This window comes from Portunus trituberculatus, chromosome 31, assembly GCF_017591435.1.
Source record: "Portunus trituberculatus isolate SZX2019 chromosome 31, ASM1759143v1, whole genome shotgun sequence".
NCBI lineage: Eukaryota > Metazoa > Arthropoda > Malacostraca > Decapoda > Portunidae > Portunus > Portunus trituberculatus.
This window is the reverse complement of record NC_059285.1, coordinates 19049006-19067446: the sequence shown is the minus strand read 5'-3', so window position 1 is coordinate 19067446 and position 18441 is coordinate 19049006. Positions and strand designations below refer to the sequence as shown.

The following is an 18441-nucleotide window of genomic DNA, read 5'->3' as shown; positions in this document are numbered from 1 at the left end:
AAAATGACATACTTTGTGAGTGTCAATTTGGTTTTAGGAAAGGGCGTTCATGCACGACAAACCTGATATGTTACTATTCGAGGGTGATAGATGTAATACAGGAAAGAGATGGTTGGGCTGATGGAATATATCTGGATTTAAAAAAGGCCTTTGATAAGGTACCACACCAGAGACTGATCTGGAAACTTGAAATGGTAGGAGGAGTGCATGGCAGTTTACTAAAATGGATGGAAGACTTTTGGTAGGAAGAGAAATGAGAACAATAATTAAGGACAGACCATCAGAATGGGGATTGGTGGAGAGTGGAGTTCCACAGGGATCAGTGTTGGCACCAGTAATGTTCGCAGTCTACATAAATGACATGGTGGATGGGGTGTCCAGTTATGTGAGCCTATTTGCAGACGATGCAAAATTGTTAAGAAAAGTGAGATGTGACAAAGATTGCGAACTACTCCAGGAAGACTTGGACAGAATATGGAAATGGAGCTGTACATGGCAAATGGAGTTCAACACGACAAAATGCAAGAAAATAGAGTTTGGCAAGAGTGAAAGAAGAATCAGGAGTATGTACAAGATAGGAAATGAAGACATAAAACCAGTCATGAAGAAAAAGACCTTGGGGTGACAATTACCAATGACCTATCGCCAGAGAGACATATAAACAAAATAATTGGAGAAGTATTGAACTTATTGAGGAACATAAGAGTGGCGTTCGTATATCTAGATGAAGAAATGATGAAGAAAATAATTACTGCAATGATAAGACCGAGGCTTGAATATGCAACAATACAGTGGGCTCGAACTTAAAGAAACACATAAGGAAACTAGAGAAAGTACAGAGGGCTGCAACGAAAATGGTGCCTGACTTAAGAGATTTGACTTATGAAGACAGACTGAAAAGAATGCAACTTCCAACCCTGGAAAACAGAAGAGAAAGGGAGACCTGATAGCAATATACAGAGTGATGATTGGCATGGAAAAAATGGATAGGGAAGATCTGTGTATGTGGAATGGAAGAATGTCGAGAGGGCATGGGAAAAAACTAAAATGGCCACTTATAGGAGAGATGTGAAAAATATAGCTTCCCTCATAGAAGGGTGGAAGCATGGAATAGTTTAGACGTGGAAGTGGTCAACGCAAGGAATATTCATGATTTTAAGAAAAAGCTGGACATTAATAGATATGGAGACGGGACAACACGAGCATAGCTCTTTTCCGTATGTTACAATTAGGTAAATACAATTAGGTAAATACACACACACACACACACACACACACACACACACACACACACACACACACACACACACACACACAGCTCACACACACCACAACCTTTCACGTAGCCCAAATGGGCAACCTGTTAATGTTGTCCCGGTGTGTGGTGTGCATATCTCAATCCGAAGATCGGAAATAATGAGCCCTGTTCACCTAGCAGTAAATAGGTGCAGGATGTAACTCGAGGGGTTGTGGCCTGTTTCATAGCAGTGAGTGTGTGTTGTGTGTGTTGATGTGGTCTCAGTCCTAGAAGATGGCTGTCTCGTAGTTCATGAGCTCTGAGCTCGCTCTGTAATGGGGACTGGCTGGGTGACCAGCAGGCGACCGAGGTGAATTACACAGAGTTATAAAGCAAAAAGAGGATTGTGAAATACTGCAAGAAGACCTAAATAAGATCTGGGAATGGAGTAAAAAGTGGGAAATGGAATTCAATGTGGACAAAAGCCATGTCATGGAAATGGGAAAGAGTGAAAAACGACCCATGGGAATCTATAAGATGGGAGATGGAGTAGAACTGGAGAAAGTAAAAAAGGAAAAGGACTTAGGAGTGATGATGGAAGAAAACAATCAACCGGTAAGCCATATTGATAGAATTTTTTAGAGAGACATAATTTGCTAAGGAATATTGGAGTAGCATTTCACTACATGGACAAAGAAATGATGAAGAAATTGATAAGTACTATAATAAGACCCAGATTGGAATATGCAGGAGTAGTGTGGACCCCTCATAAAAAGAAACACATAAGGAAGTTGGAGAGACTACAAAAAATGGCTACAAGAATGGTTCCAGAATTTGAAGGGATGACATATGAGGAGAGACTAAAGGCTATGGATCTACCAACCCTGGAACAAAGAAGGGAGAGAGGGGATCTGATACAAGTTTACAAATTGATCAACGGAGTGGACCAAGTGGATAATGAAAAACTGATCCTGAGAGAAGAATATGACATTCGAAGCACAAGATCGCATAGTAAAAAGCTGAGAAAGGGAAGATGTCTGAGAGATGTTAAAAATATAGTTTCCCACAAAGATGTATTGAGACGTGGAACAGTTTGAATGAAGAAGTAGTTTCTGCAACGAGTGTGCATACTTCTAAAGTAAGATTGGATACATGTAGATATGGAGATGGGGCCACACAGATCAGAGATACACGGGCCTGACTTCCGATCTTTCTAAAATTTCCGATTGGGGCAGAGAAAATCTAGTAGTTTTCAATGCCTCAAAAACTAATTCCTCCATCTATCAACTCGACACAACCTTTCAGACAACTATCCCCTCTTCTTCAATGACACTCAACTGTCTCCCTCTTCCACAATGAATATCCTTGGTCTGTCCTTTGCTCATAATCTTAACTGGAAACTTCACATCTCATCTCTTGCTAAAACAGCTTCTATGAAATTAGGTGTTCTGAGGCATCTCCAACAGTTTTTCTCGCCCCTCCAACTGCTTACTCTGTATAAGAGCCTTATCCGTCCCTGTATGGAGTACTCTTCGCATGTTTGGGGGGGTTCCAGTCACACAGCTTTGCTTGATAGGGTGGAATCGAAAGCTCTTCGTCTCATCAACTCTCCTCCTCTGACTAACTGTCTTCAGTCTCTTTCTCACCGCCGAAATGTTACATCCTTTTCTATATTTTATCGCTATTTTCATGGTAACTGTTCTACTGATCTTGCTAACTGCATGCCTCCCCTCCTCCTGCGGCCACGCTGCACAAGGCTTTCTTCTTCCTTTCATCCCTATACTGTCCAACTCTCTAATGCAAGAGTTAACCAGTACGCTCAATCATTCATCCCTTTCACTGGTAAACTCTGGAACTCCCTCCCTGCATCTGTATTTCCGAATTCCTACAACTTGTCTTCTTTTAAGAGGGAGGTATCGAGGCATTTGCTCTCCTAATTCTGGCTGACGGTTTTGGCTTTTTTTGTACTCTTTGGAGAGCCAGCGCTCAAGTGGGCTTTTTTCTAACTTTCTTTTTTTTGCCCTTGGCTGGCCCTCTTCCCTACGTAAAAAAAATAAAAAGTAAAAAATAAAGCCCAGGCCCTGTAAAACTACAACTAGGTAAATACAACTAGGTAAATACACACACGAGATAGAGAAACTAGTTTATAAAAATAATGAATACAGCGATGAATTGGAAATGGCTGAAATAATGAACAGACACTTTCAAGAAGTTTTTACAAGAGAAAAAAAACGTTAATTATGAAGAACTAAGAAATAAATCTCCTGCGATGAGTGACATCGTTATTTCGGAGCAGGAAATAATGATACAACTAAGAAATTTAGATGTAAGAAAATCACACGGTCTGGATGGAATTGCAAATTGGATATTGAAAGAGTGTTGAGAAGAGCTGGCAAATAAGGTATACAATATAATAAAATGTTCTATTGAAAAGGGAAAAGTACCAGAAGACTGGAAAAGAGCCAAGATTGTGCCAATATATAAAGGAGGAAATAAGGAGAACCCCACAAATTACAGGCCAGTGTCCCTAACAAGTACGATAGCTAAAATATGTGAATGTGTGATCAAAGAAAGATGGACCAAACATTTGGAAGAAAAAAATATAATTAATGAAAGAGAAATTTGCTTTACAAAAGGAAGATCATGCATAACAAACCTTATATGCTTTTACTCTAGAGTCATAGACATAACACAGGAAAGAGATGGATGGATTGACAGTGTATTTTTAGATTTATAAAAAGCATTTGATAAAGTGCCACATGGAAAATTAATAAGAAAACGAATATATAGGGGGAATAAAAGGAAAATTGCTGGAATGGATGAAGGATTTCCTACCTGGAAGAACTATGAGAGTGACAATTAGAGATAAGGAGTCTACCTGGAAGGAAGTTATAAGTGGGGTTCAGCAAGGTTCTGTGTTGGTTCTAGTTGTGTTTGCAATATACATAAATGACATGGACAAAGGAGTAGAAAGCTATATGAGTTTCTTTGCAGATGACGCAAAACTTTTGAAGAAAGGTGGGTCGCACGATGATGGTAGAACTCTACAGCAGGACTTGGATAGACTATGGGAATGAAGTAAAAAATGGGAGATGGAATTCAACATTAAGAAATGTAGCATAATGGAATTTGGGAAGAGCAAAAATAGGATAACAAGACAATATAAACTTGGAGAAGAGAAGATTAAGAAAGTGGAAAGTGAAAAGGACCTGGGAGTTCTCATAACAAACGAGATGTCCCCCAATAAACATATAAATAAAATTGTTGGTGAGACCTACAACTTACTGAGAAATATTAGAATGGCATTCTCATATATTGATGAAGATATAGTGAAAAAGTTATTGGTATCCTTGATCAGACCATGACTGTAGTATGCAGCAGTACTGTGGTCACCTAACACGAGGAAGAATATCAGGAAAATTGAAAGGATACAAAGAGCGGCCACTAAACTGGCCCCAACCTTGTCGGCTCTTACATATGAAAAGAGACTGGAAAGACTGGAATTACCAATACTGGAGCAGAGAAGAGAAAGAGGCGACCTGTTGACCATCTACAGAAAAATGAATAATATGGAGCTTCCTGATAGGATTGACCTGCTGAAGAGGGACAGAAGGGACACAAAAGGACATGGACTAAAACTCAGAAAAGACAACTGCAGAAGAGACTTTAAGAAAAACAGCTTCCCCCATAGAGTGATAGATATATGGAACGGACTGGACAGAGAGGTGGTGTGTGCAAAGTCTATACACGACTTTAAGAGAAAATTAGACACTGTGAGATACAGAGACGGGACAACACGAACATAGGCTCCCCTCCCGTAAAATACAGCTAGGTAAAAATAAAAAAACCACACACGTACACACACACACACGCGGATGGGTAGATACAGTATACCTGGACATTAAAAGGCTTTTGATAAAGTCTCGCACGGAGGACTGCGTGGAACCTTGCTTGAATGGACAAGAGATTATTTGAAGGATAGGGAAATGAGAACTGTGATTAGAGATACATACTCATCTTGGGGTAAAGTAACTAGCAGAGTGCCACAAGGGTCAGTGTTAGCCCCCGTTATGTTTCAAGTTTATGTAAACGACATTCACATTGGGATAAACAGTTACATAAATTTATTCGCTGATGATGCAAAGTTGCTAAGAGTTATCAACACCTGGGAGGACTGTCTGCTGTTGCAGGAAGATTTAAACAAGATCGATGAATGGAGCAAGAAGTGGAAATTGGAGTTTAATGCCAAGAAATGCCACATAATGGAACTAGGAAAGAGTAAGAGAAGACCAGTATGGAAATATTTGATGGGAGAAGAGCAAATAATGAAGACTAAAGAGGAAAAAGATCTTGGAGTGATCATACAAGAAAATTTGAGCCTTGGTAAACACATAAGCAAGATATTTGGACTATCATATAAGATGTTGACTAATATAAGAGTGGCATTTCATTACATGAATAAAGATATGATGAAAAAAAACATCACAAGTATGATACGCCCAAGGCTGGAATATGCAGCAGTAGTATGGTCTCCGAGCTCTAAAAAGGATATAAGAAAATTGGAAAAGATACAGAAGATTGCTACAAAGATGGTGCCGGAATTAAAGGACCTCACATATGAAGAACAACTGAAGGAAATGGGACTGCCAACCTTACGTGGGGACCTAATAACAATGTATAAGATAGTAAATGATATTAAAAAGATAGACAAAGAAGACCTGGTGCTGTTGACGAAAGAAGATGGAAGGACAAGAGGACATGAAAAGAAGATCAGGATGAGGCAGTGTGTGAAGGATATTGGAAAATAGTTTTCCACACAGAACGGTGGAAAAATGGAATGCATCGGATAATGGAATTGTCACAGCACATAGTGTGCATAACTTTAAAGAAAAATTAGATAAATGGTGATATGGAGACAGGACTCTGTGAGTCCCGCTCGAACCCTGTACAATACAACTAGGTAAATACACACACACACACACACACACACACACACACACACACACACACACACACACACACACACACACACACACACACACACACACACACACACACACACACAAGATAGGAAAGAATGGAGCATCCTTAGGTTCCTCACTAATCATGTCTGTCGTTTCAGGTGCTTTCATTGATCGATATTATGTTCCTATGCAAACACTGCACCCAGCTTGACACAAGCCAGCGGTCCTTCATTGCCAGCAGTGGCCTGATGGCTAGCTCACTCCTGGAAAGAGGAAGCACAGGAGAGCAGACACAGCTGATGCGTAACTTGGCAGCTGTAGAAGAGGAGCTGGCTAAAATGGAACAGGAAATGAAGAGAAAGAGTTAGTAGCATAATTCTCGCATATAATTGTTATGATGCATGTGTTTTGATCTATTTTGTGCTTGCAAGAAGAGCTGTACATATGTACCTATATACCCTTTTTTTGCACTTATATTTTTGTTCTTCTTGTCTTTTCCATACAGTTGGAGTGCTAGAGTTTCAGCTGGAGCAGGAGAGAATGTCTGGCAGTGAGTGGAAACTCTCTTTTGAGTCTGAGAAGCAACATTCCCGTGACTTGATGGAACAGTTGCGCAAAGAACGACTGACAGGAGCAGAGCATGTATCTGAGCTCACTCTGCTTCGCTCACAGCTCCTCACCATCCGTCTCCAACTCCAGAAGCTTCAGGAGGAAAACATTAGTCTGAGGTGAGCACTTCTTTCAAGACTAAATGATTATATTATCTTCTGCCTATTTTCTGCTGGACAAACAAGGATTATATTGTACAAAGAGACAGGAATCTTATGTGTTCACAAACATGACATATTTAAAGAATTCTTTTGTTTCATTGTTAAGAGTCAGGTGAAAATTATTTCTTTTCAGTGAGTGTCAAGAAAATAAAGGCAAGCAGATAGAGAACCTTCAAGCAGCACTGCAAGTGGAGCGCAGCAACTTCAGCAGAGTGTCCAAGGTGTTGAGTGAGGAGAGGAAGGTGTCTGGCCTCACCCAGGCCGAACAAGAAGCTATCATTAAGGTGACTTATCTTTCTTGCTTGTTAGCTTATGGTGAGAATGGAGAACAGTAAACCAGAGAAGAGAGTCATGCAGTCAGATGTGGATTGTGGAAGGTGAAGAGGAAGGTCACGCCTGGAGTGGATGAACTCTGTGTAGAGATCATTGAATGAGAGGAATGACTGCAACAAGCAAGATGAAATGTGTGTGATAGAGGTGAATGGAAAGCATCAGCAAGGAGTGTATGAAAATGTACAGCAAAGGAGTGTGGTTGCACTTGGTGGGCCCCAGTGGTGTATGAATCCAGTTATGGTGCAGAGGACTCCGTAGAAAGTACCTCGTCTGTACTGTGGTCTCAGGGTTAGAGTAGGTGCAGTGTGAGGAACAGTCACATTATGAAGTGGCAGAAGTAAACCAGTGTGTGCTATTGGGCCTTGTATTTACTATAATTTAGATTTACTGTCTGTAACATTGACATTCAAAGAAATTTATGCAATGAAGATCTAGATAGAATGAACAAAAAATACTGGAACTGATTTGGAGGCTTCTTCAGTAACAAGAGAACCTGAAACTCTAGCACAGCCTTCTGTTTACAGGACCTGCGTAACTCTTTGGAGAATGAGCGTGGCAGAATTGTGGCACTATGTAGCCACCTTGAAAGGATGACCAGCCAACACTCCACACAGCCACCAACCACTGCCACACCCACTCCTGTCAGGCATCTCAAAAAATCTAACCCCTCCAGACCAACTATTGAAGAGCTTCAGGTAACATTGCCCATCACACACTTTGTTATCTTTGGTGTGGAGAAAGCTATTTTTGTTAAAACTTCTTTTCTTTACCTATGCAACCTAATTTTATTCTCTTCATTTACCAAACCATGTTCTGATATTGTTCACCACAGTTAGACAATTCAGTGTTCTCACACTTACACTTGCTGCTTAAGAACCTTTTTATTCTTCATTAACTCCTCTTTTATCTAGACAATCATATCAGTCCATGCAGTAGGCCACCTCTGACTCTGACATTAAATTTTCTCTCCCATTATTGCCTACATCGAACCTCAATCATCTAACAAAATTTGCTTTCCAGGTACAGCTTGCAGTGGAGAGGGAACGCTGTGGAGAGCTGGAGAGGGCCTGTGAGAGGGAAAGGCTCCAGGCAGTGAGCCAGAAGGAGCAAGCAGCTGCTGAGAGGGTGCAGTCCAAAATAGAAGTAAGAAAGGCAGAAGGAAGACTTGCTGAGCTTACAAGGACCATTCGCAGCCTTGAGACTGAGAAGCAGAGGCTGGTGAGACAGGTATGGCTTCAGTTTGGCTTTTATTTTGTCCTTCACAATGTATTACAGTACATTAAAATAGTTGTTTGGTATTACAGTAGCTACTTTTCTTTTTTCCCATTCCTTTCCCAATAAGTAATGAATGAATGGATGCATTGCGAAGACTGCATGTGAAAGTACTGCCAAGTTTGGAATATTGGAGCAAGAAAGAAAAGATTTGTATATTCTACACTTTCCCCAAGAATTGCCATTGTGTGAATATGTATTATGAGATTATTTGCATTGTATAATGACCTGTATTTGCTAACAGACCTCCCTGTAATCACTATCAGGTATACCAGTCAGGTCCTCTTCCAGTTAGTTTGTGATATTGACAATTTACTGTGCTTTTTTCAGTTTACTTATCACTGGCTTTTTTACACTTATTGCTTTTCCTGTTATACTTACAATAAAATCTTGCCACTAACATTACCAACAGTGACAGCCTTGTGTAGGCCTAGATGGCTCCTGCAGCTACCCTTGTGTTTCTAAGTTCTTGTGATTCCTGGTGCCCACAGATGAGTCATGAGAAGGAGCGGCTGCAGCACCAGGACTCCCGCATCAAGGAGCTGGAGGGGGAGGTGAGGAAGCTGGAGGCTGACTCAAGGGCTCAGTCTGAAGTTCACCAAGTCATGGCTGAGAGAATGAGGGAGGAGAGTACCCAGCTACATGTGGCATACACCAGGGCTCTCACTAAGCTGGTAAGAGAGAGAGAGAGAGAGAGAGAGAGAGAGAGAGAGAGAGAGAGAGAGAGAGAGAGAGAGAGAGAGAGAGAGAGAGAGAGAGAGAGAGAGAGAGAGAGAGAGAGAGAGAGAGAGAGAGAGAGAGAGAGAGAGAGAGAGAGAGAGAGAGAGAGAGAGAGAGAGAGAGAGAGAGAGAGAGAGAGAGAGAGAGAGAGAGAGAGAGAGAGAGAGAGAGAGAGAGAGAGAGAGAGAGAGAGAGAGAGAGAGAGAGAGAGAGAGAGAGAGAGAGAGAGAGAGAGAGAGAGAGAGAGAGAGAGAGAGAGAGAGAGAGAGAGAGAGAGAGAGAGAGAGAGAGAGAGAGAGAGAGAGAGAGAGAGAGAGAGAGAGAGAGAGAGAGAGAGAGAGAGAGAGAGAGAGAGAGAGAGAGAGAGAGAGAGAGAGAGAGAGAGAGAGAGAGAGAGAGAGAGAGAGAGAGAGAGAGAGAGAGAGAGAGAGAGAGAGAGAGAGAGAGAGAGAGAGAGAGAGAGAGAGAGAGAGAGAGAGAGAGAGAGAGAGAGAGAGAGAGAGAGAGAGAGAGAGAGAGAGAGAATTTCAGTTGTCTGGAGTTACAGAATGACTGCTGCTCTCTTCTCTCACTGATGAGTAGAGAGCAAAAGAGGCTTGAGTGAGAGACATGACTATTAAGGAAAACATATACAAAATAACTTCCTATGATTGCCCAGGAAAGTCTGTAAGTGACAGACAGCATACCCATGATATTTGTTTATCTATTTGTGTATCTATCTATCTATCATCTACCAGTTAGGCACAGTATGATACCAGTGTTTGACTGTGGTTGCGGTGGTGGTGTGTCACAGGGAGAAGTCGAGGCAGAGGTGTGTGAATTGCGTCACAAGTTACGATCCACTGTCAAGGAGCTGCAGATGGCACGGGAGCATGAAGAGCAGCTGAAGCAGGACCTCCACTCTGCTCGGACGGCTGTTGACCGGATGGGCTTGCCAACGCTCTTTAGAATGGTGGTGAGCTGTCTTTCTCTCTTTCTCTTGACCATAATATATATATATATATATATATATATATATATATATATATATATATATATATATATATATAACCTTTTCATCTCAGTACTTTGAATTTCACTGAGTTCTTTAGGTGAGATAATTTTTTGTGTTGTAGAATCAGGATGGATGCAGTGACCTCCAAGTAAAAGCAAACCTTGAGCTGTGCCGATCAATGCTGCAGCTGACAGATGACCAGCGAGCCTTGCGGGCACGGATAGTTGAGCTTGAGGACACTGTCACCTCCCTCAACCAGCAGCTGCTTCAGGCACAGGAAGTGAGTGTGTCTTCTTTCGCAGGAAATAATTACTGTGTTTGCCAGTGGATGAGATATACTGCTGCATAATGTGTTGTACTTATTCCCTTATTATTTATTGTTTTTAGTCTAATCAGAAGAACAGCAATATTGAGGAGAAGCTGAAGACTGAGAGGCAAGTGTGGGAGACAGAGAAAGCATCCCTTCAACACATGAACCAGCAGTATGAGGCAGAGGTGAGGAGGCTGCGGGCTGAAAAGAACACTCACCACAGTATTCCAGGAACAGCTGAGGTGAGGATTATGCCTTTACAGGGTTTTCAGTACTTTTTACAAGTTGAATACCTTTTGAACAGATTTTATCATTACATTGTCACAGCTGTATCATACCTTAAACTGTCTACCTATATCCCAGGCCAGCAGTCCCTCTCAAGCTGGCCAAGACAAGGCACCACACATTCACACTTTTAGACCCATCAGCTTTCAGTAGAAAGAGATTATGGAATTTTATCCTTCTCCAGGAGTCTGACGTTCTCTATCTGTGATCAGATGCAGCAGCTGTATGGGCGTTACCTGCAGAGCGAACACTGGCGTAAGGCTCTGGTGTGGCAGAAGCAGTACCTGATGCTGGTTATCAAAGGCTACAGTGACACAGAGCAGCACACCCTGGCCCGCCTCACTGCCATGGCGACCTCTCACATCTTTCCCTCCAGCACCTCACACTCCAGGATCTTGCCCCCAGGAGAAGGTTCAGGTCAGTGAGACTGTCTTTCTTATTGTGAACTATCTCTGTTCACTGCTGGAAATAAACTATGGAGTGAAAGTTAGACAGGAATATTGATAATAAAGACAAATCAGTGACCCATAAAAGACATTTTTAAATAATGGTTACACTTCATTTTAAAAAAATTGGCTCTTATAGATAAAAATCAATTTCCACATGCTGCCCTCAGAGTTGCAGTGGTGGTGGTGGTGGCCACATGCAGGATGAAGAACCTGGTGCTGAGATTCCACAGGAAGAAGAGACTGTGTGTGGCAGCGCAGGCTGCAGCCTACACAACTGTCTCCTCTCCAGGTGTGTCTCAACAACCCAAATAAAACCTAGTGAAAGGATATTAGAAAGAAAAACTGCAGAAACCATATTATGTGACTTAGGATATTAGAAAGAAAAACTGTAGAAACCATATTATGTGACTTAGAGCCATGATTTTTAATGAGTTTTGAACTGAATATTTTGTGAAGTTTTTTATTGTTTTCTATTCAAAGCTTTTTTTCAGTAATGAAATAGATCAATTTATCCAAATATTTTCAGCACTTATTGAAAATTAGTTATATAAACCAACAAATATTTTAAAGGATGTAATTGAAAATTATGGTGTTTTTTTTACAAGTGGGTAACTAAATGTTTAATCACCAGAGAACAGCCGGCCACAATCCAGCAGTAGTGTGGTGAGAGGCAGGGAAGTCTGGCCCTCCACACCTCAGGCAGTCAGTGAGGCAGCCTTGTCCACCAGCTTCACTGGACTCACACCACCCACCAGAGAGCCGAGTGTCACCGCCACACACAGACCCCTGTCTGCCACACACAGGTGAGCATCAACAACACAAGGGAAACAACAACATTGCTGAGTCTGTTCCAGCCATCTCTCACCCTATTTTGAGGACACTATCTCCTTTATTGATCTGTCTGAGTTAAGCTTGAACCCATTGCTTCTTATCTTCCGAACCTTAATCTGAACACCCTGTATTCCCACAAAACTAATTCATCCAACTTTAATCTCAAACTTATTGCCAATATCTTCCCTTTTCACTTTATTCATACCACATCCACCTTCATTGATCCAAGCATTAAGTTTCAGGAAGAAATTAGTGTTCCCTGCTCCTTTATACCTTGTCCTGACATAAGGAAACCATTCAGTCTCTTTCACTATCCCTTTGCCTTCAGTAAGCAGGGAAAATGGAGACATATTGCGTGCCTGTTTAAAGATTAGTTATATTGTTAACTACCTCATCTGACCATTACAAAGACCATTTTATTTTTACTTATTTATTTTTTTTTATGGCCTAGAGCACCTGTAGATATACTTGAAGAGTATGGATGGGTAGCGATGTTCAGCTTCCACCCATTAGTAGTGCAGGCAATTTTATTTATAGTGGTACCCATGTTAGGACCCATATCACCACCCAAGTGCATCTTTGGTGTAACCACCTAGAACCTGGGTATCATGGTGACATGTAGGTAACTTTCAACCACTTGACAAAATGGCAAAGTTTCAAGGCGGTACGTGGTGGGATTCAAACCTACGTGTGGACGTCTGCCCGATCTCATGTCACCTCACCACCTTATCCACTACGCCACCGCCTCCCTAATGTATTGACCATAGTTGAGACCTACATCCTTACATGCACACATTAGGTCATTTGATTTATTATTTCTTGATAACCGTGGCTTTGTGTCTCGTGGTATCTAGCAGAGGAACTTTGTGTTTCAGGAGTCTGTTCCAGGAGGACTCTGAGGAGCTCAATCAGTACGTTGAGCGGCTGGACAACATCCACTCGGTCCTTGGCCTCACCCACAAGAGGCAGTGACTTCAAAAAATGTGCCATTATGATTTTTAGGGTTTTCTTTCTCATTCTCATGCAGCTTGTTGACTTGTGAAAGTGTTTAATCTTTATTGTTTTAAACAATTGAAAGTAGATCTCTATTATTTTTATCAAATGCAATAGATAGTGATGTGGAGGTTCAAGGAAACTAGTCTATTTTTATCAGAGGAGAATCATTGTACATATCTCATAAACACATGTAAACTTATTTAATGATTTACATTTTAATAATAATATAATCACAGTTTGCAGACTGGCTTACAAAAAACAAAGAAAAAGAAAAAAAAAGTAAAGAAAAATAAATGAATAAAAAGTATTGTTATGGCTGACAACTGTACCTGTATGAAATCTAAGTCATCCACTGGAAGCATGTGGTGGTGTAGAGTGAGCAGCAAGTGGAAGGAGGTGGAGTGGCTCAGAGGCGGCGACTCACTCCAAGAGTATTTGTGGTATACTGAAGATTTGTTATTTAAAACTGGTGCAGTAAATACCAAGATGAAAAGTTTGTGCATTGTTTATTGATTATTAAAAACCTATTTTATAGTGTAAGAGAGTTTAAATTCCAGCTAAGTAAATAATAATTTTTATGGAGAGGACACATGTCATGAGAGCCATGCCATAGTCTGGCCTGCACCTCCATAACACTTCCCTCTCTTCATCTTAGACAAGAGTGGAAATCCTTCTATCTCTAAAAAGTCTTCATATTTTCTCTAGTGCACTCATTATGATTCATTACTGCCTTGCAAGTCATGTCTTACCAATTCTTCCTCCCTTGGGAATTCTTAAGTTAAGTATCACTTCAGCATTACCACACATCAGCCTCAACACCCCATGCCACCTGTGGATGTTCACCTTTCCAGTCCACCTATGAAACAACCAGACCAGTTTTCATACTTATGTGGGGAGAAAAGAGGGATGACCCCAAAAATTAGAGCAATGAAAGGAAAGGTTATTTTGAATTATGCAATCAGAATGAATTTACGTTAGGAAAGTTGAAATTTACCATCAAGATCACGTCAGCAAAAAAAAGTATTACATAATTTTCTTAAGGGCCGTATGGTAGAGGTCTAAACGAGTATGTGAAAGTCGTGATGAAATAATATCAGTACACTCACACTTTTCCTATCACACTCACTCTATATTATATTGAGAATTGATGCAAAAGTATTGCATGTTTGGGTGCATTTCCCATGACAATACGTAATTAAATAGAGTTATGAAAGATATAGAACTCAAATTATGAGAAAGATGTATGAGCTACACAGAACTTACAAATATCTACTCCATTTTATCTGCCCTGCGATATAACTACGAATGACTGACTGAGTGTCATCCCTTGATTACCGTGTCATGAGAATGATTAAAGTGAGAGAGAGAGAGAGAGAGAGAGAGAGAGAGAGAGACTGATATGGGAATTGGTACAACTTCCATGATCAGCGTGGCGGCGGCGCGGTGTTCAGTGTTCATTGGCTTAGTCAGGTTGTCAGTTAAGATGTCTTCATTCAACGGTGCTTCCTTGATGTTTATCTTCTTTTTTGTTCTCTTCTATTATTGTCTTTCCTTTTTCATCCAAAGATCGATATAATATTTGTTTAGCTCATTGCCAACTAGCATGTTTCACGTTTTGTTACAATTTTTCCTCCACTGTCATCCTCCCTTCCCATTTCCGCCTCTGCCTGCTCCAAGGAATATACCAGGTTTAGAATCCTTGGCCTGGTCTCACTTTCTCACATGACATCATGACACTCAAACACTGCAGAGCGCTAGACTGGGGATCGGAACTTTTTTTGTCATGGTTTCACGTTCCTCCTGTTTTCATTCAAGTTCCTTTGGTGGTTCAGTGGTTCAGTCATGTCATTCAGGTGGCGACGCTGCTTCATGGAAGTATCACACGTTTTGGTAGCCCTATGAGTGACTGTCCCTGCCTCCTTGAGTTTGGGCCTCTTGCTGATGTGTTAACTTCATCCTCGCCGGACCTAGCGACCTATGAATACCTGTAAGTAAATCTAGGAGTGATTGTGAATGATCTGAGAGGTGGCAGTGTTCATATTCCGTGGATACTATCGTGTACTCGTACTTGTGGGTTGTGTTTACTGTTTACTGCAGGACACCTTGCGTACTTTGTGTCAATTAGATTAATGAACAGGAATAGATATTGTCCAAGTTATCGAAATGGGAAGTGCAGGTAAGACCGTCGGTTCAGTACACTTTGTCTTGAAGATAAAAACTAACAGGGCCACCAGCGATTTGAGAGATGCAGTTGACGACCATGAGAGTAGCCTACAACGATGGACTATAGACGTGTGTGCGTGTATGTGTTGTGTTTGTCGTGACTGGTGTAATGTTGAACCCCCCCACATCACTTTTCTTTAGTAGATCACAGTGATAGTCAAGGTATCAGCAGGGGAGTCTGGATGTGAGTGCCTGAGTGGGCGAAGTCTTGTTTGGGCCACCTGTTAAAGATTGCCCGTCTCATAAAAAAAAAAAAAAATTATATATATATATATATATATATATATATATATATATATATATATATATATATATATATATATATATATATATATATATATATATATATATATATATATATATATATATATATATATTATATATATATATATATATAGAGAGAGAGAGAGAGAGAGAGAGAGAGAGAGAGAGAGAGAGAGAGAATAATGTTGTTTCGGGATAGTTGCGACATTAAGTAAGGCATCGACACAGACCTTAAACTAAACCATACAAGAATTGACGAGGCTTTTACATCAGCTATTACTTATAAAAGCGAGACCCTTGTGATCTTTACGAGAACCACGGGTCGATCGCCTTGCCACATTGTATCACTCATCATCAGCAGTGCGTGTCTGAGGCGACGTGTGACAATGCTCGAGTCGCACCCTGTCAGATAAGATAAACGAAATCCTTGCTTCTTACCACACTTACTTGATATCTCTGTGAGGTTATCTTGCACTTCTCCAGGTGTGGCTCCCGGCGCTGGCTGACGCGTTCTTGACTACCGAGTTGAACTTAATTGAAATTATTATAATTCTCTATCATTAAACATGGTTGTGAAATTAATGAAAATGAAGATTGGATAAGACAAGAGGATGATTTATTAAAACTTTAATCACCACCACCACGCACAACCAGGGCCAAATCATTGCATTAAACCAAACACCAACATTCCACCAAAGCGCTATTACCGCACTGTTCGCAAATCACAAATAGAATCCCGCCGCTCTTTGCCAGGCGAGGTGGGCAAACCTCCGCCTGCCTGGCAGTGCTCAATGAGGCCTGGCTGGGCCGCTGAGACCACTGGTGGACCTCAAAGCGGCGGTATTTGCGCCTTGACTCGCGGCCACAAATTTGAATAATGAAGCCCATCGCCGCATTGGGTGTGCTGGGAGGTGGCTCGCTCAGGGCTTCTCATTGTGACTCCAACACCTTTGACGCCGTGTGTGTGTGTGTGTGTGTGTGTGCTGTCTAGTTGTATTATGCATTTTCTACGTGTTTAATGTGTTTCCTCATGTGTCTCTAAGTGTTTCGTGTGTGTGTGTGTGTGTGTGTGTGTGTGTGTGTGTGTGTGTGTGTTTCTAATGTTTCACTTGGTTGTCTAATGTGTTTTGTGAAAGAGCAATTTGCTGGAGAATGTTTGTTATTGGTATCATGGTGAGTGTTATAGTCCATTAGATGGTTTCTTAGGGTTTCGTTTTTAACTTTTTCTCTCTTTCGGTTCTTTAGATTTTTTGTTGTTTTTGTCGTCGTCGTCGTTGTTGTTGTTGTTGTTGTTGTTGTTGTACATATCCTTCCAGTCAATTTCTCTTTTTCCCCAACAAAATACTAACAATGATCTCATGAATTAAAAACCTACATAATTCTCCTCATTTTTATATTCAAAGCACAGCACACATGCATCACCAAGATAGAGAGGCGAGGCGAGGCAAGGCAAGGCGAGGCTGGAGTGGTACTGTACTATATGGCCGTGTGCAAGGGAGAGATGAGAAATGAGTACGTGGGAAGGAGAGTGCAGGAGGCGGACCCACGAAGCAGGAAGAGGAGACGGAGACCAAAGAGGAGGTTTATGGATGCATTAAAGCGGCTGATGGGTGTAACACGAGAAGACACGCAAGACCGAATAGGATGGAAGCGAGTGATTCACCGATACCTTAAGAGAAACAGCAACCCCCACACACACACAAAAAAAAAAAAAAAAAAAGAAAGAAGGTGAACGACGATAATAAATATGAGAAATGGAAATAGAAAAACGAAACCAAAAAAATAAGAAACTAGATGAAGAATGATAAATTGAAAAAGTAGATGATGATGAAAAAAAAAAACTATAGTAATAATGATAATGACAATAAACAATAACATTAATAGTGACAATAATAACTACAACAATAATGATAAGTAAGAAAAGTAAAAGAGGAAGATAAAGATTGAATATACATAATTTCAGTTATAAGCCTAATTTTCCAAGGCATTATTTATAAATCACATCATATCCGTTCATTCCTGCTTGATAAATGAACTTAATTGCCCTTATTTATTTATTCATTTATTTATTTATTAGTTAGAACAACATATCATCTCAAGGGATTTTAATAGGTAGGCTACATATCATAGGCCAGCCTAGACTAGTGAAGTGTCAGTTAAGCCACACCTTTCTCAATCCTTTTCCATATCCGTCTTCCCATCCTCCACTCTCTCGATCCTTGTTACTGCCTGTCTCACACCTCCTGCCTACCACTATCCTTCACTGCCACTGTGTGTGTGTGTGTGTGTGTGTGTGTGTGTGTGTGTGTGTGTGTGTAGGGGAATAGAGAAGGTGAAGGAAGAATGAGAAGTATGGGGGTGGGGAAGAGGGACGGGACAGGGGGATGTGGAGGGGGAGAGAAAGAAAGCAACCTGTTATGTACTTCAGAGGCAGCTCTAACCAACGACATTTGCCTTGAGAGAGAGTAAGAAAAAATGACAGATGTTACTTTAGTTAGAAATAGAAGAAAGAAAACTGCCTGCCAATTGTACTTTAAAAAAATGTCTACTTTCAATTTATTTTCTTTCTTTATGTATATCCGTGCAAGTTTTTTTTTTCTTTTTTTTTCACGATGCCACCAAAGTTAACATAAGGACGAATGATACACCAGTGGAAGGATCATTACCTACGATATGATTACTCTTGGCGAGAATAGGTAGGTGTACACTGGTTTGAACGTGAAGGGTGTCAAAGCCTGACCCTGAGGAGAGCCACCTGTTGCCTGTGTCCAGCCCGATCCCTGCCTCCTTGAG

The 18441-nt window shown here is 40.9% G+C and overlaps 1 protein-coding gene and 1 long non-coding RNA gene across 2 annotated transcripts in view; both read left to right on the top strand.

The window, feature by feature from the left end:
- LOC123511085 (A-kinase anchor protein 9-like) overlaps window positions 1-13698 on the top strand; it is an 84480-nt gene extending 70782 nt beyond the window's left edge. Inside the window, exons 32-45 of the mRNA XM_045266700.1 lie at window positions 4166-4255; window positions 6352-6564; window positions 6707-6929; window positions 7105-7255; window positions 7829-7999; window positions 8325-8531; window positions 9068-9250; window positions 10090-10251; window positions 10412-10570; window positions 10678-10842; window positions 11098-11306; window positions 11502-11623; window positions 11966-12137; window positions 13041-13698. Of these exons, the coding sequence (XP_045122635.1) occupies window positions 4166-4255; window positions 6352-6564; window positions 6707-6929; window positions 7105-7255; window positions 7829-7999; window positions 8325-8531; window positions 9068-9250; window positions 10090-10251; window positions 10412-10570; window positions 10678-10842; window positions 11098-11306; window positions 11502-11623; window positions 11966-12137; window positions 13041-13137 (2324 nt within the window). The 3' untranslated portion in view covers window positions 13138-13698. The remainder of the gene's footprint in view (window positions 1-4165; window positions 4256-6351; window positions 6565-6706; window positions 6930-7104; window positions 7256-7828; window positions 8000-8324; window positions 8532-9067; window positions 9251-10089; window positions 10252-10411; window positions 10571-10677; window positions 10843-11097; window positions 11307-11501; window positions 11624-11965; window positions 12138-13040) is intronic.
- A 678-nt stretch (window positions 13699-14376) lies between these two features.
- Window positions 14377-18205, top strand: LOC123511292. The gene is made up of 2 exons (XR_006676743.1): window positions 14377-15148; window positions 17052-18205. It is a non-coding gene; the product is annotated as an uncharacterized LOC123511292 (long non-coding RNA).
- Window positions 18206-18441: the final 236 nt, after the last annotated feature.